At 36.8% G+C, this 16,193-nt stretch overlaps 1 protein-coding gene across 1 annotated transcript in view; it reads left to right on the top strand.

Moving 5' to 3' along the window:
• The first annotated feature begins 510 nt into the window (after nt 1-510).
• LOC135701668 (serine/threonine-protein kinase pakD-like) overlaps nt 511-16,193 on the top strand; it is a 29,406-nt gene continuing 13,723 nt past the window's right edge. Inside the window, 3 exon segments of the mRNA XM_065222526.1 lie at nt 511-2,477; nt 2,561-2,653; nt 9,144-9,304. Of these exon segments, the coding sequence (XP_065078598.1) occupies nt 1,257-2,477; nt 2,561-2,653; nt 9,144-9,304 (1,475 nt within the window). The 5' untranslated portion in view covers nt 511-1,256.

The following is a 16,193-nucleotide window of genomic DNA, read 5'->3' as shown; positions in this document are numbered from 1 at the left end:
CGACAAAAAAACCGTATAAGAAAAAGGAAAAGATTGTATGAATAATTTATGAGATATGTGGCTTAATCAAAGTGTAGTCTCCCCTCCGGGTCGAGGAGCCTGTCTCTCAATCGTTTTTCGGCTGACATGGCGATGGCGGCGGCGGTTCTCTTTCTCGATCTTTGTCGCTCCTGCTGGTGGTATTGGTAGTTGAATGATTGCGTAGCGTTTTTTTTCGTACACTGTTCAACAGAACGGGCAACGGTGATTGGTCCGGGTGCATGTACTTTCGGTGTGAATACATACACACATACAAGCGTACGCAAGTAAGCACAAGACGGGAGAGAGAGAGAAGGAGTCTCTCTTGCATGGCAACAGCAGCAGCATGCCACGGCGGGTACGAACGACAAAACTGAAAGCAAAAACCTGCCCGAGAAAAATGAGGGCGCCTCGGCAGAGCAGTGACTAGTTCGTTTATATGTGTGCGTTATATTTTAGGGCCCTTGTACTGCGAGACTATTCGGTATAAACGCTCGCTGGGGGTTTCGGTGAGTCGTGCTCGTGTTGGTCGTTCATACAAAATATTGGAGTGCACGAGCGCAGAGCTAAAGGCTGCTGTGTGCTGGACGTTCCACGCGTTTTTGGATTATCACGGAAAGAAAAATTTCACTGTGACCGTGTACTCCCCGGGATTCGTCGTGTGCTCCTACCCTTCCGGTTCGCTATTACCATCTTGTGTCCTGATTGATTATTCGTGACCCGCGCGTGACGAGTTGCATTTCTTCGGCAAAACGGTAGTAGTGTGAAAGGTGCGGGAGTAATTATACTTAGCGGTTTTAATTACGCGTGCACGTAAATAGGGTTGTACACCGTCGTTAGGGAGACTACATTCGAGGTGCTTATTAAGTGTGACGTTACAATTGTAGCTACCAAGCTCGCAGGGATAGGGAAGAGTTGAAGAAACAGGAATAAAGGATAAAGGAAACATACCTAATGTTCTTGAAATGGTGAAAATTTCTTGACGAACGGAGCACCAAACAAAAAGCAAGTGTTTATTATTGAAAATTCAGTGAAAAATATAAATGCTTCTATTGAGTTGAAGCTGTGTGCTTTCTAAAGGATAACAAACGAGAAGAAGTGAAATTGATTGATATATGCATATGCAAATTATTGAAGCATTACAATTGAGTGAGGGTAGTGAGTTTCATTTGTAGTATTCTGTCTAGCAAGTGACGGGAAAGTGAAGAAAGAGGAAGGCAATCTAATCGTAGACGAAAATGTCCGTTCCGGTGGCAACAGTGAAACAGGAACGGCATGATGAAGCTGAGATTAATGAATTGGCAGCAAAAATGATGGAAGTACATAAACAACAGACAGCGAAAGCTGCGTTACAGCAACAACAAATCGTTAGACCCGGAGTCGGTCAGGTGCCCGCAGTGACGGGTAATGGTACAGCTGGACAGACGAACATTTTAAACTATTTGACCCGAAAACCGGGCCAGGTTGTGCCTCAGTCCATCGGAGCTACAACAATAGCTCCGATTGGCAGTGCACAAACTAATGGAAGTGCAGCAAAGACTGAAGATGCAAATGGGGAGAAGAAAGCATGCGATGAAGAGAGTCAGAAAGGTCATTTTGGCTGGGAAACGTTTCCCGGCAAAATTTACATTCCGTATATTTTCCGGCAGTCGGAACGTTACTGTGCGGTACGTTTGGTTGAAATGAAGCTGCTCAATAAATACCTAAACTATCTGCACCAGGACATCTACAGTTGCACCTGCGTCCGGTCGTACTACATCACAGAGGCAGAAAGTAAGCTATTCAATGAAATCAATACCAAACATTGTGACTTCCAATTCGGGAGGGAGATGTTTACATTGAAGGATTTGGTGGTACGGCTATCGGACGCTTACAAATTCTACCAGTTCCTGGATGTGTGCTACAAGAAGCTATTAATGGGATGTAGTACACCAAACGACAAATGTGGCTTTATCCGTATCAATAAAGAATCTGTAGTTCCTTACACTGTTAGAGATAACCAAAAAATGGTACCGTTGTTCTACTTTGAGGGAGAGACTGATAATCTTAAGCTAAAAGCCGACTATTTATCCGGATGGGACTTGTCCTATCTGAAGTTCTGTTGTAAGGTTCAAGGCATCCGGAACGAACTCTTTGCCAGCGATTCGGTTGCTGTTATAAGCTTGACCGATATAAAAGGTTACTTTCCACCGGGAACTGAGTTCGAGGACTACTGGCCTAGCAAGGTAGTAGATTCCCAACTTCTCTCTGGTCCGAAGTCGAATAATACTGTTCACTGGACCAGACAGCCGGCACAACCTCCACCCAAACAACCTACCAATATGATGAACACAATAGCTAAACAACAGCCACAGGTACGGAAAACGGCAAATAACATGTATCAGGCACTACAACAACAGCAACAGCAGAACATACAGAAAAACAACGCTCAAATGCCAAACATCTCAGCAGCTGTACAGGTACGTAGTCTCACCTTCCTTGAGGCTCTGCGCCTCGTTGGAGATTTATGGTAGTAACGTTTTGTTTTCATTGCAACTTTCAGGCACTCACGAACAACTGGAACCTAACGAACCATGCAAATTTGCTGTCGGCAGCGCAGCAGGAACAGCTGCTGCGAATAACGCAAGCACAGCAGGTATGTTTTTGATAACGGATAATCTTTGATAATGAGGGTTCACCAATTTGTATGTTTCCCGGGGGTCACAGTCACAGTCCGCTGCTAGACTCAACAGGGCATTCTTGAAGAGCTTTGAGTGTGTTGGTCTATTTCCTTTTAATTCCATTATAATTGCACATCATCAGTGCCAAGTACTCAACACCACAGTGAATTTTCAAAAATAAGTACATACCCGCTTTTATACCAAAGGTTCAAACGTCAATTTGTCGATACTTTTACCCTGCTCACGCAAAGTAACACCATCATCATGTTGCGGAAACCTTACCCTACCTGTTGATGTTAGTTTGCGTGGGCGAGCTAATAGTATCGACAAATTCAGTAACAACAAGTCAGGAGGGCCTAACCCTGGGGTAAGATGTCATGAAGCTAGACCAGCATCGATTCTAAACCACAACTTTTGACAGTTAATTAGGTAGAAATGCGTGTAACTACTTCGCTGGTAAGTTCTCATGCTGCGTACGGCAAAACATCTGAAAAAGCTTTTGGATTACTGAGTCCGTGATATGCGCTCACGTTTATCAACAGATAGGCTAAAGGCGTATAAGAACCAAGATAATAATTAATAAGTCGTGTTTATGGAATTAAAACTGTATAGGTTCATAAGTCGTGCCTTATGGAATTTATTTGCCTCAGTGTACGATTATACTGATGCTCTTTTTGCCCCATAGGACTGACCAATGTGCCTGGAAAATTGAAATTTTCTTTTGAATCATAATCAATTTCAAAGAAATTCGTATGATTATTCTACAATAATAAGATTATAGATCAACCCTTGAAGCTTCTGTTGGATTATCCACACCATCTGATAGAGCAAACTCTGCGTTTTGAGATTATGCAGTTAGTTTGCTTGGGTGTGTTGACATTCGTGAGAAATTTACGTTTAAAGTCATTATTAAAGTTTTACGTTAGGCCCTTTTGTCATGTTGCTGTAAAAATGACGTTTAAATCTTTGTTTACAAAAAGCAGATACGTTCTTGATTTGTCTTTCCTTTCTAATATTTTGTATGAAAGGGTACATTTTTTTTTAATTTTCAAAAAAGAAAGAAATACAGTCAACTCGCTAATAGTACGTTCAGACTACAGAGTTATAACATGTTATAGCGCTATCTTGATGGTGGTTTGTGTGTTGCAATTATTTGACAAGCGTTATAACATGTTATAACTCTCCAGTCTGGACAGCGTTTAATTCGATGATGAATGGACGGTGGATTTTTCCTTCTGAAAATATTTTAATAATGAAGGACATCTTTCTTTGAATATTTGTCAATGCAGAAAGCACTATTTTTGAATCATTTCAATGAAGAAGGGCTTGAATTTGTTAATGAAGAAGGATATATGTTTGCTTCTTTGTAAACAGTGTTAAATATTGCCAACATACTGTAGACCCCTTTGAAATACTAAAATATTCTTTTAACTTTTTAGCACTAATTTTATGTGAAAACTTTTCAATACGGTGAACAGACTTACTAAATGTTGGCTGTGTTCGCTTTGATGAATTTTTACGTAAATTTGACAGATGGATCTGTTTTAACTAATCCTGCTACTTGTTTCTGAAAAACAAGGAATTCATTTTGACACCTAGTCTAAAATCGGTGGATTAACAACAGAAGGATTTCCGAATCTTTAAATTTATTTTCGAAGTGCAAATTTTAAATGACAATTCACCAAATGATGCACAGCTTTTGAGACTAGCTTGATACCAAAGGCCAAAGATAATATTTCCAGTAAAAATTTGACGTACGAGTGTTATATTACGAAACATAAGCTACATTCTAAACGTTGCACAGGAGCTAGTAAATACATTTCTTTTCGTTTTTTTTTGTTTCTTTATTTAAGAGGTTTTCAACCTCTTAATTTAATTTAATTTATGCCGGTTGTTCCCTTTAATATCGTGTTGTGGAGAATGTATAAGGGCCGACTTCTTCACCTCATCTTAAGCCATAAACCAGTTTTAACCATATGGGTATACCATTGGTTTAAGACTTAACCCTTTCCTTGCTATGGTAGTACAGCTGATCAACAACTTATAGGTCTGTCTCATGTTTGTCAATCTAGCATTAAATAATCAGTACTTCTTTAAGCTTCTCCGTGTGCTCATTTTTTTTTTGAATTCTTGAAAATTCAATTGAGCAACTATTGATACTCGATTAAAAACTTTGTTTGATGGATTCGATAACTTTGGACTGTATGAAACATCTTTCGTTAAAAAACAAATTATTGTATCTGAAAACAACGTAATACCTTCATAAACTTCAGTTCAAATCTCATCCCCGAACAAGTCATGAATGACCTAATAATGGTCTAAGTGACTTGAATGACGTTGGTTGAGGTTTGGTGCACCCGAAAGAGCATTACAAAGGCCCTAGTCTAGTTCTTATTTTTTGTTAGTATAAGCGTTCGATTTTGGAAACACGCGATTTTTGACTTCTTATTATTGATAATTATTAATAAATTTGTTGAAATTTAAAATAAATCTTGAAATTGATTTAAAAACATAAATTTTCTAATTAACTATTATAACTACAACAAAAAACTATTAACGTAATAACAGACTTGGAAATATGTTCGCGATCTGGGACTTTCAATGATCCTGGGTGTACATTACATTTTTTGTAATTCTAGGACGTAAAAAAATTTCACATTTCTCTCGGACTTCTTGCTTTTAACAGTTCAAGCCTCAACCCCATTTTGTAAACAAGCCTTGTAGGGCCGTTTTGTCACGAACCGAAGTCCGCCAACGCAAAACAACAAAATGGACGGGTAGGGGAGATTCTCCTCTACCCGGTTATGTTTTAGATTTGCGAATGTAGGTTTCGGTTCGCGAGGAAATGGCCTTGCAAGGTTTGTTTACAAAATGGAGTTGAAGCCTTTTTACTTCTCAATATAGTTAAGAGTAGAACTTTTAGGTATGTAGTTCTGAGGAAAATTCCATGACGATTGTGAAGAGGATTACAGGTCCATTTCTTCTGAATATTATAAAATAAGCTCTGAAAAGATTTTTAAGAGAGTTCTGATCAGAATTTTAAAGGAATTTCGAGGGTATTGAATACTGAAGAAATTTAGAGAGCTTCAAGAGAACTCCGCGAAGAAACCCAAAGGAATCGAACTTTAAGGTATAATATCAAAGGAATTCTGAGAAGAGTTTTAAGAGAAATCCATGAATAATTCCATGGGCATTTAGAAAAGAATTCTAAGCGTTTTTTCTGATGAATACAGAGATCTTCAAGATTAATCTGAGCAGAATTTAAAGACATTTCAGAGGTGAATTGCATGGTAATTTTAAGGAGATTCTAGCAAGTAAATAGAATTATGCCGAATCATTAAAAATTGAAAGAGACAAAGTTCTATTATATTTTTTGGGGTGTTCTGCAGGGAATTTCTGGACTGTTATAAAAAAAATCAAGTTTAGGAGGAGGACTTCTAAAAAAGCTTCGAAGGAAAATGCTTTTAAAGGAAGTTCTTTAGAACATTCCAAAGATATCCTGTAGAGAGTTTTGAACGAATTTTCAAGGTAGTTAAAATAAAAACAAACACTTATTTTGAAGTTATTGATGTGTATGTGTGTTGTGAATGGCTTTTCAGTCTCGACAAAATCAAAATACTGCTATTTTATTTTTGTCCAAATTAAAGATCCATGAAAATTTCGGCTGTCTCAGTAATGACACATTTAACCTAATAGTCCCTTTGATTCGATCGCATTCGGTTTAAAGCTTAAAGCATACGGTAAGCGAATGAGTAAAAGTTTCTACATTTTTTCGGGAAAACCTGCTTGAATACACGTCCGTCGAAAGTAACTCAGAGACTGAATCATGTTGACTCACTCTCTTTTTTTCGCCATACACATTTTACTCACACTGAAAACGACTCTTGAGTAAGTCACTTTTACTCATTCGTATGGATAGATTCATAAAAGCGCAGGTTATTCATGCGCTGAGTGACCTACGCTTTTAGAAATTTCGTTTTCAGTGCAGTTTCGTAAAAAGTGGAGTTCACTCTAAAAAAATGCCACGTCCGATTTACGTGAAATATCACGTAATTGAACTGTATTTTGAAAATCTCAAATGTTACCTGACTTTAGTAAATTCGACCTACATTACACGTCATGTTCACTAAAAATCGACCGTTTATTCACGTAAACAGATTTAGTATATTTGGGACTTGGAAATATCCGCGAAACAAGATTTACGTGATTTTCAAGGTATGGAAAAAAATTCTATATGGTGCACAGAGCGTGGTGGAAGAACTCCTAAAATATTTAAAACTTCCCAGCAGCTTGTTGCAAATATTGGACAGTAACTTCATTCTTTTGCATTAATTTATTTATGATTATGTGTAGCTAACTGTACCTTTTTCTGTTTGTTAATATTTTGTCAGAAATAAAACACTTATAAACATTTCTACCTTATAATAACCAAGCAGTCAATGCAATTTTATGAGTAGATATAAGTATCAATTAAAGCATGTGGAATTGTTATTTATATCTTATTCAAAATTCACGAACAAATTACATAAAAGCACTTTTAACAAAACAGGATATCACGTAAAAGTTACAAGTTTTCCAGTAGTTTTCACTCCAAGTTCATAAGGAGTACGTGAAAATCACGTCTTATTTACCTGACTAATCACGTAGATAATAAAAGCTGAATTTTTCTCGGCTACATGCAATTCCGGTAAAAGTTACGTGAAAAATAGGGTGGATGAAAACCACCTATCTTCTCACGTAAATCGGACGTGAAGATTTTCCAGAGTGTTACACTCATAGCACTGAGAAGCTCCACTTTTTACGAAAGGGGGGTAAAATTTGTATGGGAAAAAAAGAGAGAGAGTCAACTTGACTCAGTCTCTGCGTTACTTTCGACGGGCGCGTATGAGACTGTATATGACTGTATGACTGCCTATGAACGCATATCTATCCAATATGGATGTTCGTCAATTTTGAGATAGCAACGCTATCCACTATCAATTGGCATCTACTTTTATATTATCTGATAAATAAAACTACGGACTCTGCTCATGATAAGTGTGAAATAACAAGTCAGTTTGTCCCATCAAAAAAAAGTAATCGCATATCAGCCCCATTCTGAAATTCAAACGTCCAGAGGTCAACTTATAGTTCTGCTTCTTAAGTTAGGTACCTACCATATTTTTCGCAGATGCAACAACTGATTTTAATTTAAAATAATAATAATAAATTTACGATGATTTTTCAAATATTTACATGGAAATCGCACTTCTTAACTTCTGTTGTCATTTTCTCAATGCCTACTTTTTCCATACGGGACTGATATGCGATTATAGGCAGTATACTAATAGACTGAGAGAAATATCTCTCGATTTTTCCCATATTCAAGGAGTTTCTCCTGGAAAATCGATGAACATTTTATTCATTTACTGAGTGACCCCACTTTTTTCAATGTTGTGTCAAATCGACTCAATTTTAAGTTAATCTCTTTGGCCGTTTATATATGGCCCCGAACAAAAAAACCGGTAAATTGTTTCCATTTCAATGGTTATCAGATTTTGATGAATCAAGTTCCGATCGATTAGTAATTGCTTTTTATTTTTTAATGTGTTAAGTTTAAGCAGATTTCTGATTTAAAAATATTCTGTGGGTTGCTTCCGCTCACTTGCAATAAAAATTTTAAGAGGTAGGCTATTTTTTGCGTTTCTAGCTCATTTTGGTGTTTCGTTATTATTAAGTTAAAGGTTAAAATTTTAAGCTAGGTTTTACCATTTTGCCTTTTTTTAGCGCAATTTTGTCATTTAAAGATACCTATTTAGCTTCAGTACACCCCACTGTGTGATGCATATATTATGTCACGTTCTAAGGGTGTAAGATTTTGTGGCAGCAATAGATAAGGTATAGGAAAAACATAACAAAAAGGGGGAGGAGGGGTCAATATTTTTAAGTCCCTGATCAACTCGACTCCATTTTACCTTAGTTAATTTGAGTGGATGTGTCGCGATTCGTGAAGTTCAGTTCAGTTTTGGCCCTTTTCACATGTTTGTAGAGTATTGCGGCAACCTGTTTCTATGCGGCATCCTTTTCATTTAAATTGCGTTTCAGGCAGCTGTTGAATTATCGTCAACCGGAAATCATCAGCATTTTTTTATGGTTCGTATGGTTCATACCAAGACAAAGTTGGTAAAATGCACATCTCCATCGTAAAAAGCGAATAAGGTTGAAGAAACCACGTAGAAATCGTGTACCTGCATTCAGCTAAGTGTTAGGGTGTAACATCCAGTAAATAGATTTATTTGTTTTGGTGGCCGAAAACAGCCACAGTGGTTATTTACCCTACAGAAACCGTCACAACCGTCATTTTCCCTTTATAAACCGTTCTTTGCATCATTCGAGTCACATAGGTGTTATTAATTTTTGTAGTTTAATTGTGTCTACAATTGTGGAAAATTACTAACTACAACTTTTCTTCCTCTACTCTTGCAGGCTGCCCAAGCACAGGCGCAAATCCGAAGTATGCAAAACATGCATCCCATGCAATACAATTCCTACATGAATCCGACGATGTCGATGTCGTCGAGGTCTTCCCAGAATCAAGCAGTCCCACCGCCGCTGGTACGGTCGTCTCAATCACAGGCTGCTCATATGTAAGTATTTATTGATCATAGCACAGTTGTTCCTTACGATTCTGCTTTCTCTGGCTCTTATTTTCCTTCCAAATTATTAGACACTCTTTTTCTGTTTTTTTGGTAGTGCTGTGTTGTTTTTTTGTTTTTGCTTTTACCTATTTCCTCTTTATCATTACATTGGATGGCTGGCTCAGCACAGGTTGTTAAAGTACAATAAAAAAAACTTCATCTTGCATAGTGTGTAGGCATCCATCCCTGTGGTCGTGTATTAGTATCCACCTCGTAGATTTAGCTTTTGTGAACGTTCGAAGTGGTAGGTGAAACAAAATGTGGGAGACTATCATCCACCTTTTTTTTGTTTCGGTTTGTGTCATGCCAACATGTAAGCAAACTTTTGACGTAGACTCGCAGACCTGCTAGTTGAGCATGTAGAAAAGCTGTACATGTTGCGAAAATTTCCACGAGTTGAAGGCGCATTGACAGTGTATAATGGTGGGATGCTAGATGCTACGTTGCCAGATTTTAATTTTACATTACAATTATACCATTGATCACTCAAGATTGTGAATGTGAGGGTTCTTCCGAAGTGTGCTTCATGTGAAGTGGCTCTTAAAACATCACAAAACTTATTAGTCATTTTCGTATGAAGCAGCATTTGCCGTGCTAAAAGTTGGACGTGATATTCCATTCCTTTGAAAGTTAGTCTGCTGCCTACGTGTAGTGTGCGTAGGACTAAACTATGCTGGACCTTTGCTATTCCACCCACGATTTCCGTTTATAAATTTGTGCTGCAACAGTACGCAAACAAGTAGACGGAAAAGTCGTTCGTGGATGAGGGGGTGAGACACACGAGGGACAGCTGCCATGTTTCGCTCGAAAAAGACACCTTTCGCGTAGTCTCGCATCTGTACAACTCCCCTTGCTAGGGGAAATAAGATCACGATTCTATAGGACACCCTTTGAAACAACTGCCGTTGAGCAGATGGTATCTTACAGTGTACCCTTCATGGTTGTTGGACTTTTTTTTATGGTCTAACCGTCCCAATTAATTTTTACCTATTTTGTTTATGCATTTTATGCTAAATTTCAAAAAATTTAGTTGGTCAAATGACGGTGCTATAATTAAAGCAAATTATCTAAGGTAGATATGCTAAATTAGGGGAAAGTGGGGCAATACGACCAATGGGGTCAACTTATTGAAGATTTTTCTCATCTCTCTTTTTCTGTTGCAAGTTTAATACTTGAATCCTACTCGAATTATCCATTTCATTTTACCCAAAAAAATACTTTCTCTAGTTAAAATATTCGAACAATGTTAGACTAGCTCAAATTGTCAAAAATGTTATAAGATTTCTAAATCAGCAAATAAGGTCTATCAGTAGTTTCTTATAACTTTTCGTTAATAATCCTTAGTATATTAATAGTTTTGAATAAACATTAAATATTTTCTTAAGTCTATTCGGGGCAATATGAGCAGCACTGATATTTAAACTTCAATTTTGCATTATTCCTTTTATAAATGTAACTGTATCACACGAAATCACGTTTTGAAGCAGCTGCTTTGGTAAGAACATCAGTCATTAACAAGACTGAAAAAAATATAGCCCAAAATAAGCAGTACTTCTTAAATTTTATTTATTGTACAGAAAATACCTAATTGTTTCTTTTAAATATTTTTATGCAAAAACTGTTCATTGTTGACCCGTCATAAATTTTCAAGAGAACCGGATGTATACAAGGTTACTCATACCATCCCGATAGGGTGCTCATTTTACCCCAACGGTTTTATTTCGGTTACAAAAAGAACATTTTTTAAATCTTCTTTCATGACATTCAAAAGTTTACCTTTAACATTCAATTTATTTGTATTTACATCATTCGAATTTTCCACTGAATTTTGTATCCATTAGTGATGATTTTCTTAACGTGGCCAAACTGCCCACTTTCTCCTATAGCTTTGGAGTTCAACGCCAAATGACGCATCGGAAAAACTCGAGCGTTTCCGATTTGCATAAAACTTTGCATAATTGTGTGTTATTGGCAATCATTCACATTTTCCCGGAAATTCAGTCATTTTAAAGTTGTACTTTTTTCAAAATAGCGTCTATATTATTTTCCAATAATTTGTAGCACGAAAACGTCACTTCTGATCGAAATGACGTCTGAGACAAAAATGGAGAGAAAATATTGTTTTTATGGGAAAAATATGTTCTCGATAGGAAAACTGATAAATCTTTTGTTAATGTTAACGTTTTGTTAATGAAATTTCTAATCGTAGGCTAGTTCATCTCAAGTGAAAATTAGGTACTTTTGATCCATGCATTTGTGAACTGGTAGGCAAGTTGACAATCGTTAGTTCACCGTTGTTGTACCACCACTCGAAATTACAACATATATGAGGTGTACTACATAAAAAAATCATCGATCTAAACCTTATAAGGTACCAAACGTACCATAATTTCACGCGTGCCTAACTCCGCTAATTTTTGGCCACGGTAGTCGACACATTTTCTGTGATAATCGACTGCCTTTGCCTCCGACATTTGCAAAACAAGCTATCATAGTACAGTACCAAACTAAAATGTCATATGACAGGCTCTGTCATACGACACTGCCGCCGAAGACCGTCACGAATGTATGTATTTTAGTTTTTTTCATAATAAGAGCTGCTGATGTTGTGCTTGAATTCTGAAAATAATAAGCAACGTTGTCCTAGTAATAACATTTTTGATCATAAATAGTTTAATTGGTGTAGAGAAATTAGAACGAAATCACACATGTCATATGATAGTTATTTGATAATTTTCTTTTTGCTCGAATGTTATTCTACCGTTTGTGTTTTGTGAGAGAGACGACGGTAGAGTATGAGCACGACAACGAAGCGAGTGTTGTAAAAAATGTCAACTGTTTCAACCCATGACTACAATACTACTATGATATTTTCTAAGTTAATATTTTTCTCATACACTTATTTAAAATACCTATCTACATTACACATTATTTTTCAAAACTGCTTGAAATTATGGTACTTTACGGTATTCTGTTAATACAAATTCTAAGTCAGATTTTCTTAGGGCCGATTTCTGCACCTTCACTTAAGGCTTAAACCAGGTAAATCTTATTAAAAATTTAAGTGCAGGTTAAGGAATCGGCTTTTAGAATCTTGAATGTTTCTTCAAACTCGAAATTCTTAACTTTCTCTTGGTACGACATTCCATCCATCTGATTTGTCAAAACATGAGCAAGAGTTTCGAAAATTGACAATATTTCTAAATGGTTTCAATGAGAATCCCAAACCATTTCTAAGCCTAAGACACTTGATTTTTTGAAAATTTCGGAATTTCAAACGTTACTGAATATCTAATGTCCGTCATTTTGAATTAAATACTTTGTTAGTTTCAATACCTTGAAATCTTTCATGTCACAGAATCTAGAAATTTCTTTATGTCTTATTTTACTACATCCACCTGTCCATGATTTTTTTCATATCCAAGATCTCAAACATTTTTACACATTGTAGGTTATTTGTCATTGTGTAGGCTATTAGTCTGGTCGAGTACACCATGAAATCACATTTGAAATCGTTCGAACACCTCCAAAATTAAAAGTTATTGTTAAACAAATTAGGGGTTAGTGATCACATACTATCAAGAGTAACTCACGCAATTTTCGATTTTTAAACAGTTTTGGAACGCAAAGCTAGAGCTTTTGAAATACTTACACATTTATGGTAGTGCGTTGAGATTGTTTTAAATAAAATATGATATTATGGCGACAGGGGGTTCATGTTTTGGTCACCTTAATGGCAAAAATGCGATTTATTTGTATAAAAATCATATTTAATTAGACAAATCTCAACGAATTTCAGTAGCATCACCATAAATGTGCGTATATTTCGAAAGGTCTGACGTTTTGCTTTCCAAAACTGTTTAAAACTCAACCGGTTGAAAAGTGATTGAGTAACTCATGATAGTAGACCGTCACTTACCCAAAATCGGTTTTTTAACAATAACCTTTAATTTTTGGGATTGTTAGAACAATTTCAAATGTGACTTTATTGTGTACTCGACTAGAATAATATCCTACAATTGGTCAAGTTTCCCAAGTATTTTCCCAAAATTTTCTTGGAATTAATCATGTGAATATTCTCTCGAAATTCTCCGCAAAATGCCTTTGAGAGGAATCTCTTGGAATTTCCTCTCCTTCTTAGCAGTGCTGCTAATTTTCATATCATTCAATTGAAGACAATCCAGTACAACCATTCAATCAATTCTGCGTATCGTATTTTCTCATGTCTGGTAGAAGTCCAGTTGCTGTCAAGTTGGTTCAGCTTTTTCGCCGGAATGTCGACCAGAGCTCCGTTTGTGTGGAGGTTAGACTCAATTGAATGGCATCAAGCGTTTCTAAAATGAAAATGATCTATGCGTTGGTCAAATGACTAAGCAAATTTATATCATCCATTCGAGAGAGGTCTCTTTGATAGTGGATAGTTTCTTTTCCCATTTTCATCAAATATATTCAATTGATTTCCTTGGAATTATTCTCGAAATTTACTTGAAACATTCTTCAGAATCTCTCTGGAATAATAGTCATACATTCTACACTGTGGAAGCATACTCCAGGAGATTCTTTGAAATTCCATCAATTCTCATAAATTCTCCTAGAAATTCCATTGAAACCTATCTTCAAGCTTTCGACTCATTATGGTGGGAGTTTTGGAAAAACTGCAATCATAAGGAGACTGCTTTAATGTTTTAAGGTCGCACTGTTTGATGTAAATCTCCCGAAGGTTTCTTAAATTTTCAGATCGTTTCTGTAGTTCCCAGATCGTATTTGATTATTTGAAACCTCATACATTCTGAAACTTTTAAAAATCTCTCAGACCTTCCATGACCTTAACTAACAGCCGTGAACATCAATTCAAGAACAACATGTGAAAAGGGCATGCGAGTTTTTTGTAAACAAACCTTCTTATGTCCTTTTCTCGTCACCCATATGACGTCCGCAACCCATCAACATCGCCGGTTAGGGGAAATTTTCCCCTTCCCGATGATGTTGTTGGTTTGCGTGGGCGACCTTCGGTTGGCGAGAAAAGGGCCTACAGAAGTTTGTTTACAAAAAGCTGGTCTGCCCTTTTCACATGTGGCTCTTGAATTAAGTTTTGTTTAGATCTTTGAAGTTCACTGAACCGATCTGTAGTTTGTCAAGGCCCTCAGAAGATCTCTAAGCGTCACTGCTTTTAATGAGCTTCCTGGTGCTCTTGAGAGTTTATTGATCTCCAGAGAAGTATTGCAAATTTTAGATAAACTTATCTTGAATTTCAAAATATCAGTGGCTTTCAGAGATATTCAGCGAAATTTAGAAAAACCCAGGGAACATTATTGTAGTTTGGGGAACTCAGACAATTCAGCTTCAGATATTTTTAGGAAGGAACTTAAGGAAGTCTCGGCTGACGACGTGTAAGGAAATCTTAGGAAAGCTTTAGATAAGTTTAAAGAAGGTCAAATATACCACGGAGTAGTTAGTTTTAAGTTCAAATAACTTCAATAAAGTTTAGGACCCAAAACCCTTGGAAACATTTAGAGAAAGTCGATGAAATTGATGGAAATTGAGGTTCCCTCAGATAACTTTAGGGTGTTTGCGAGTTGTTCAAAGAACCTAAACAAACTTCAAGGAAACTCAGTAATCCTTTGAATAGATGAAAGCAGTTCAGGAAACCGTCGTAGAAGTTAAGGAAATTCTGAAGAGGTTTAAGAAAGGCCCAGGAAGGTTCACAGAAAAATATTATATATTGGTGTGCCTAGGAAGGGTCAAAATCCATCATGCGATACCTTAAATCTCATGAGAATTCAAGAACTAGTTCAATGTTAGTCATTTAGAGGGCCCAGGGCTACAATGGCCAAATCTGGCCATGTTTAGAGTACCCCCGGGGAAGTGGCCGGTTTTTGACTAGGTTCAAAATCCATTATGCGATGCCTCAAATTACATGAAAATTCAAAAACCAGTTCAATGGTAATGATTTGGAGTGCCTAAGACCATACTGGCCACACGCGGACATGTTCCGGGTACGGGGAACTGGTCAGTTTCTGACTATTGTCAAAATCCATCATGCGATACCTCAAATCATCTGACATTTCAAAAACCAGGTCAATGGTAATCATTTAGAGTGCCCAGGACAACACTGGCCACATCCGGCCATGTTCCGGGTACCCCGAGGAAATGTCCAATTTATGACTAGGGCCAAAATCCATCATCAGATCACTTTAGAATTCATCTGGCATACCACATCATATCAGCATTTTGCCGAAATTTCTATTACTAAGAAGGGTCAGATATCAGCATTGATGGATTATTTCAGGTTTCAAATTGGTGTTTTGGCAATTGCAGTGGATTTGTAAAAACACCGGAAGTTTATTGAAAATGTTTGAAGCTCTTTGAGCTTTCCTAAAGTATTCTAAACTTATCGGCAGTTTCCTGAATTTTCCCAGAACTTATTTGAAATTGTTTGGAGTAGCCTGAACTTCTCTTAGGTTATTAGTGTCTAACAACAAAATCGAAAAACCTGCATTTTCCTGAAGATTCTGGAAATTATTTTTTTTTTTCATTCAGTAAGTATAAATAAAAGTAAGCTGTAGGAAGCTAGTCTAAAAATAATTGGCGAGCAAACTGTGTTGGCAAAAATATTGAGCAGTGCATTCCGATTTCTTAAGTGTTAAACAACTTCTCTGAACAGATTTTAATAATAATTAGTTTGGTAGATTCCTACAAGATGTTTGGGAAACAACTTACGACTGTTTGTAGGAGGGATTGAAATGCCCTGCTCGAAGAACTTTCTGAGGAATTTAGTACATATTTACGAAAATTAGAAAATCATCTAGAGATGATCAAAGAACTTTAAGGAACTTGC

Source organism: Ochlerotatus camptorhynchus, unplaced genomic scaffold (assembly GCF_037179485.1).
Source record: "Ochlerotatus camptorhynchus isolate MF236.1 unplaced genomic scaffold, CSIRO-AGI_Acam_v1.1 ptg000171l, whole genome shotgun sequence".
NCBI lineage: Eukaryota > Metazoa > Arthropoda > Insecta > Diptera > Culicidae > Ochlerotatus > Ochlerotatus camptorhynchus.
This window is presented reverse-complemented; position numbering and strand designations above follow the sequence as displayed.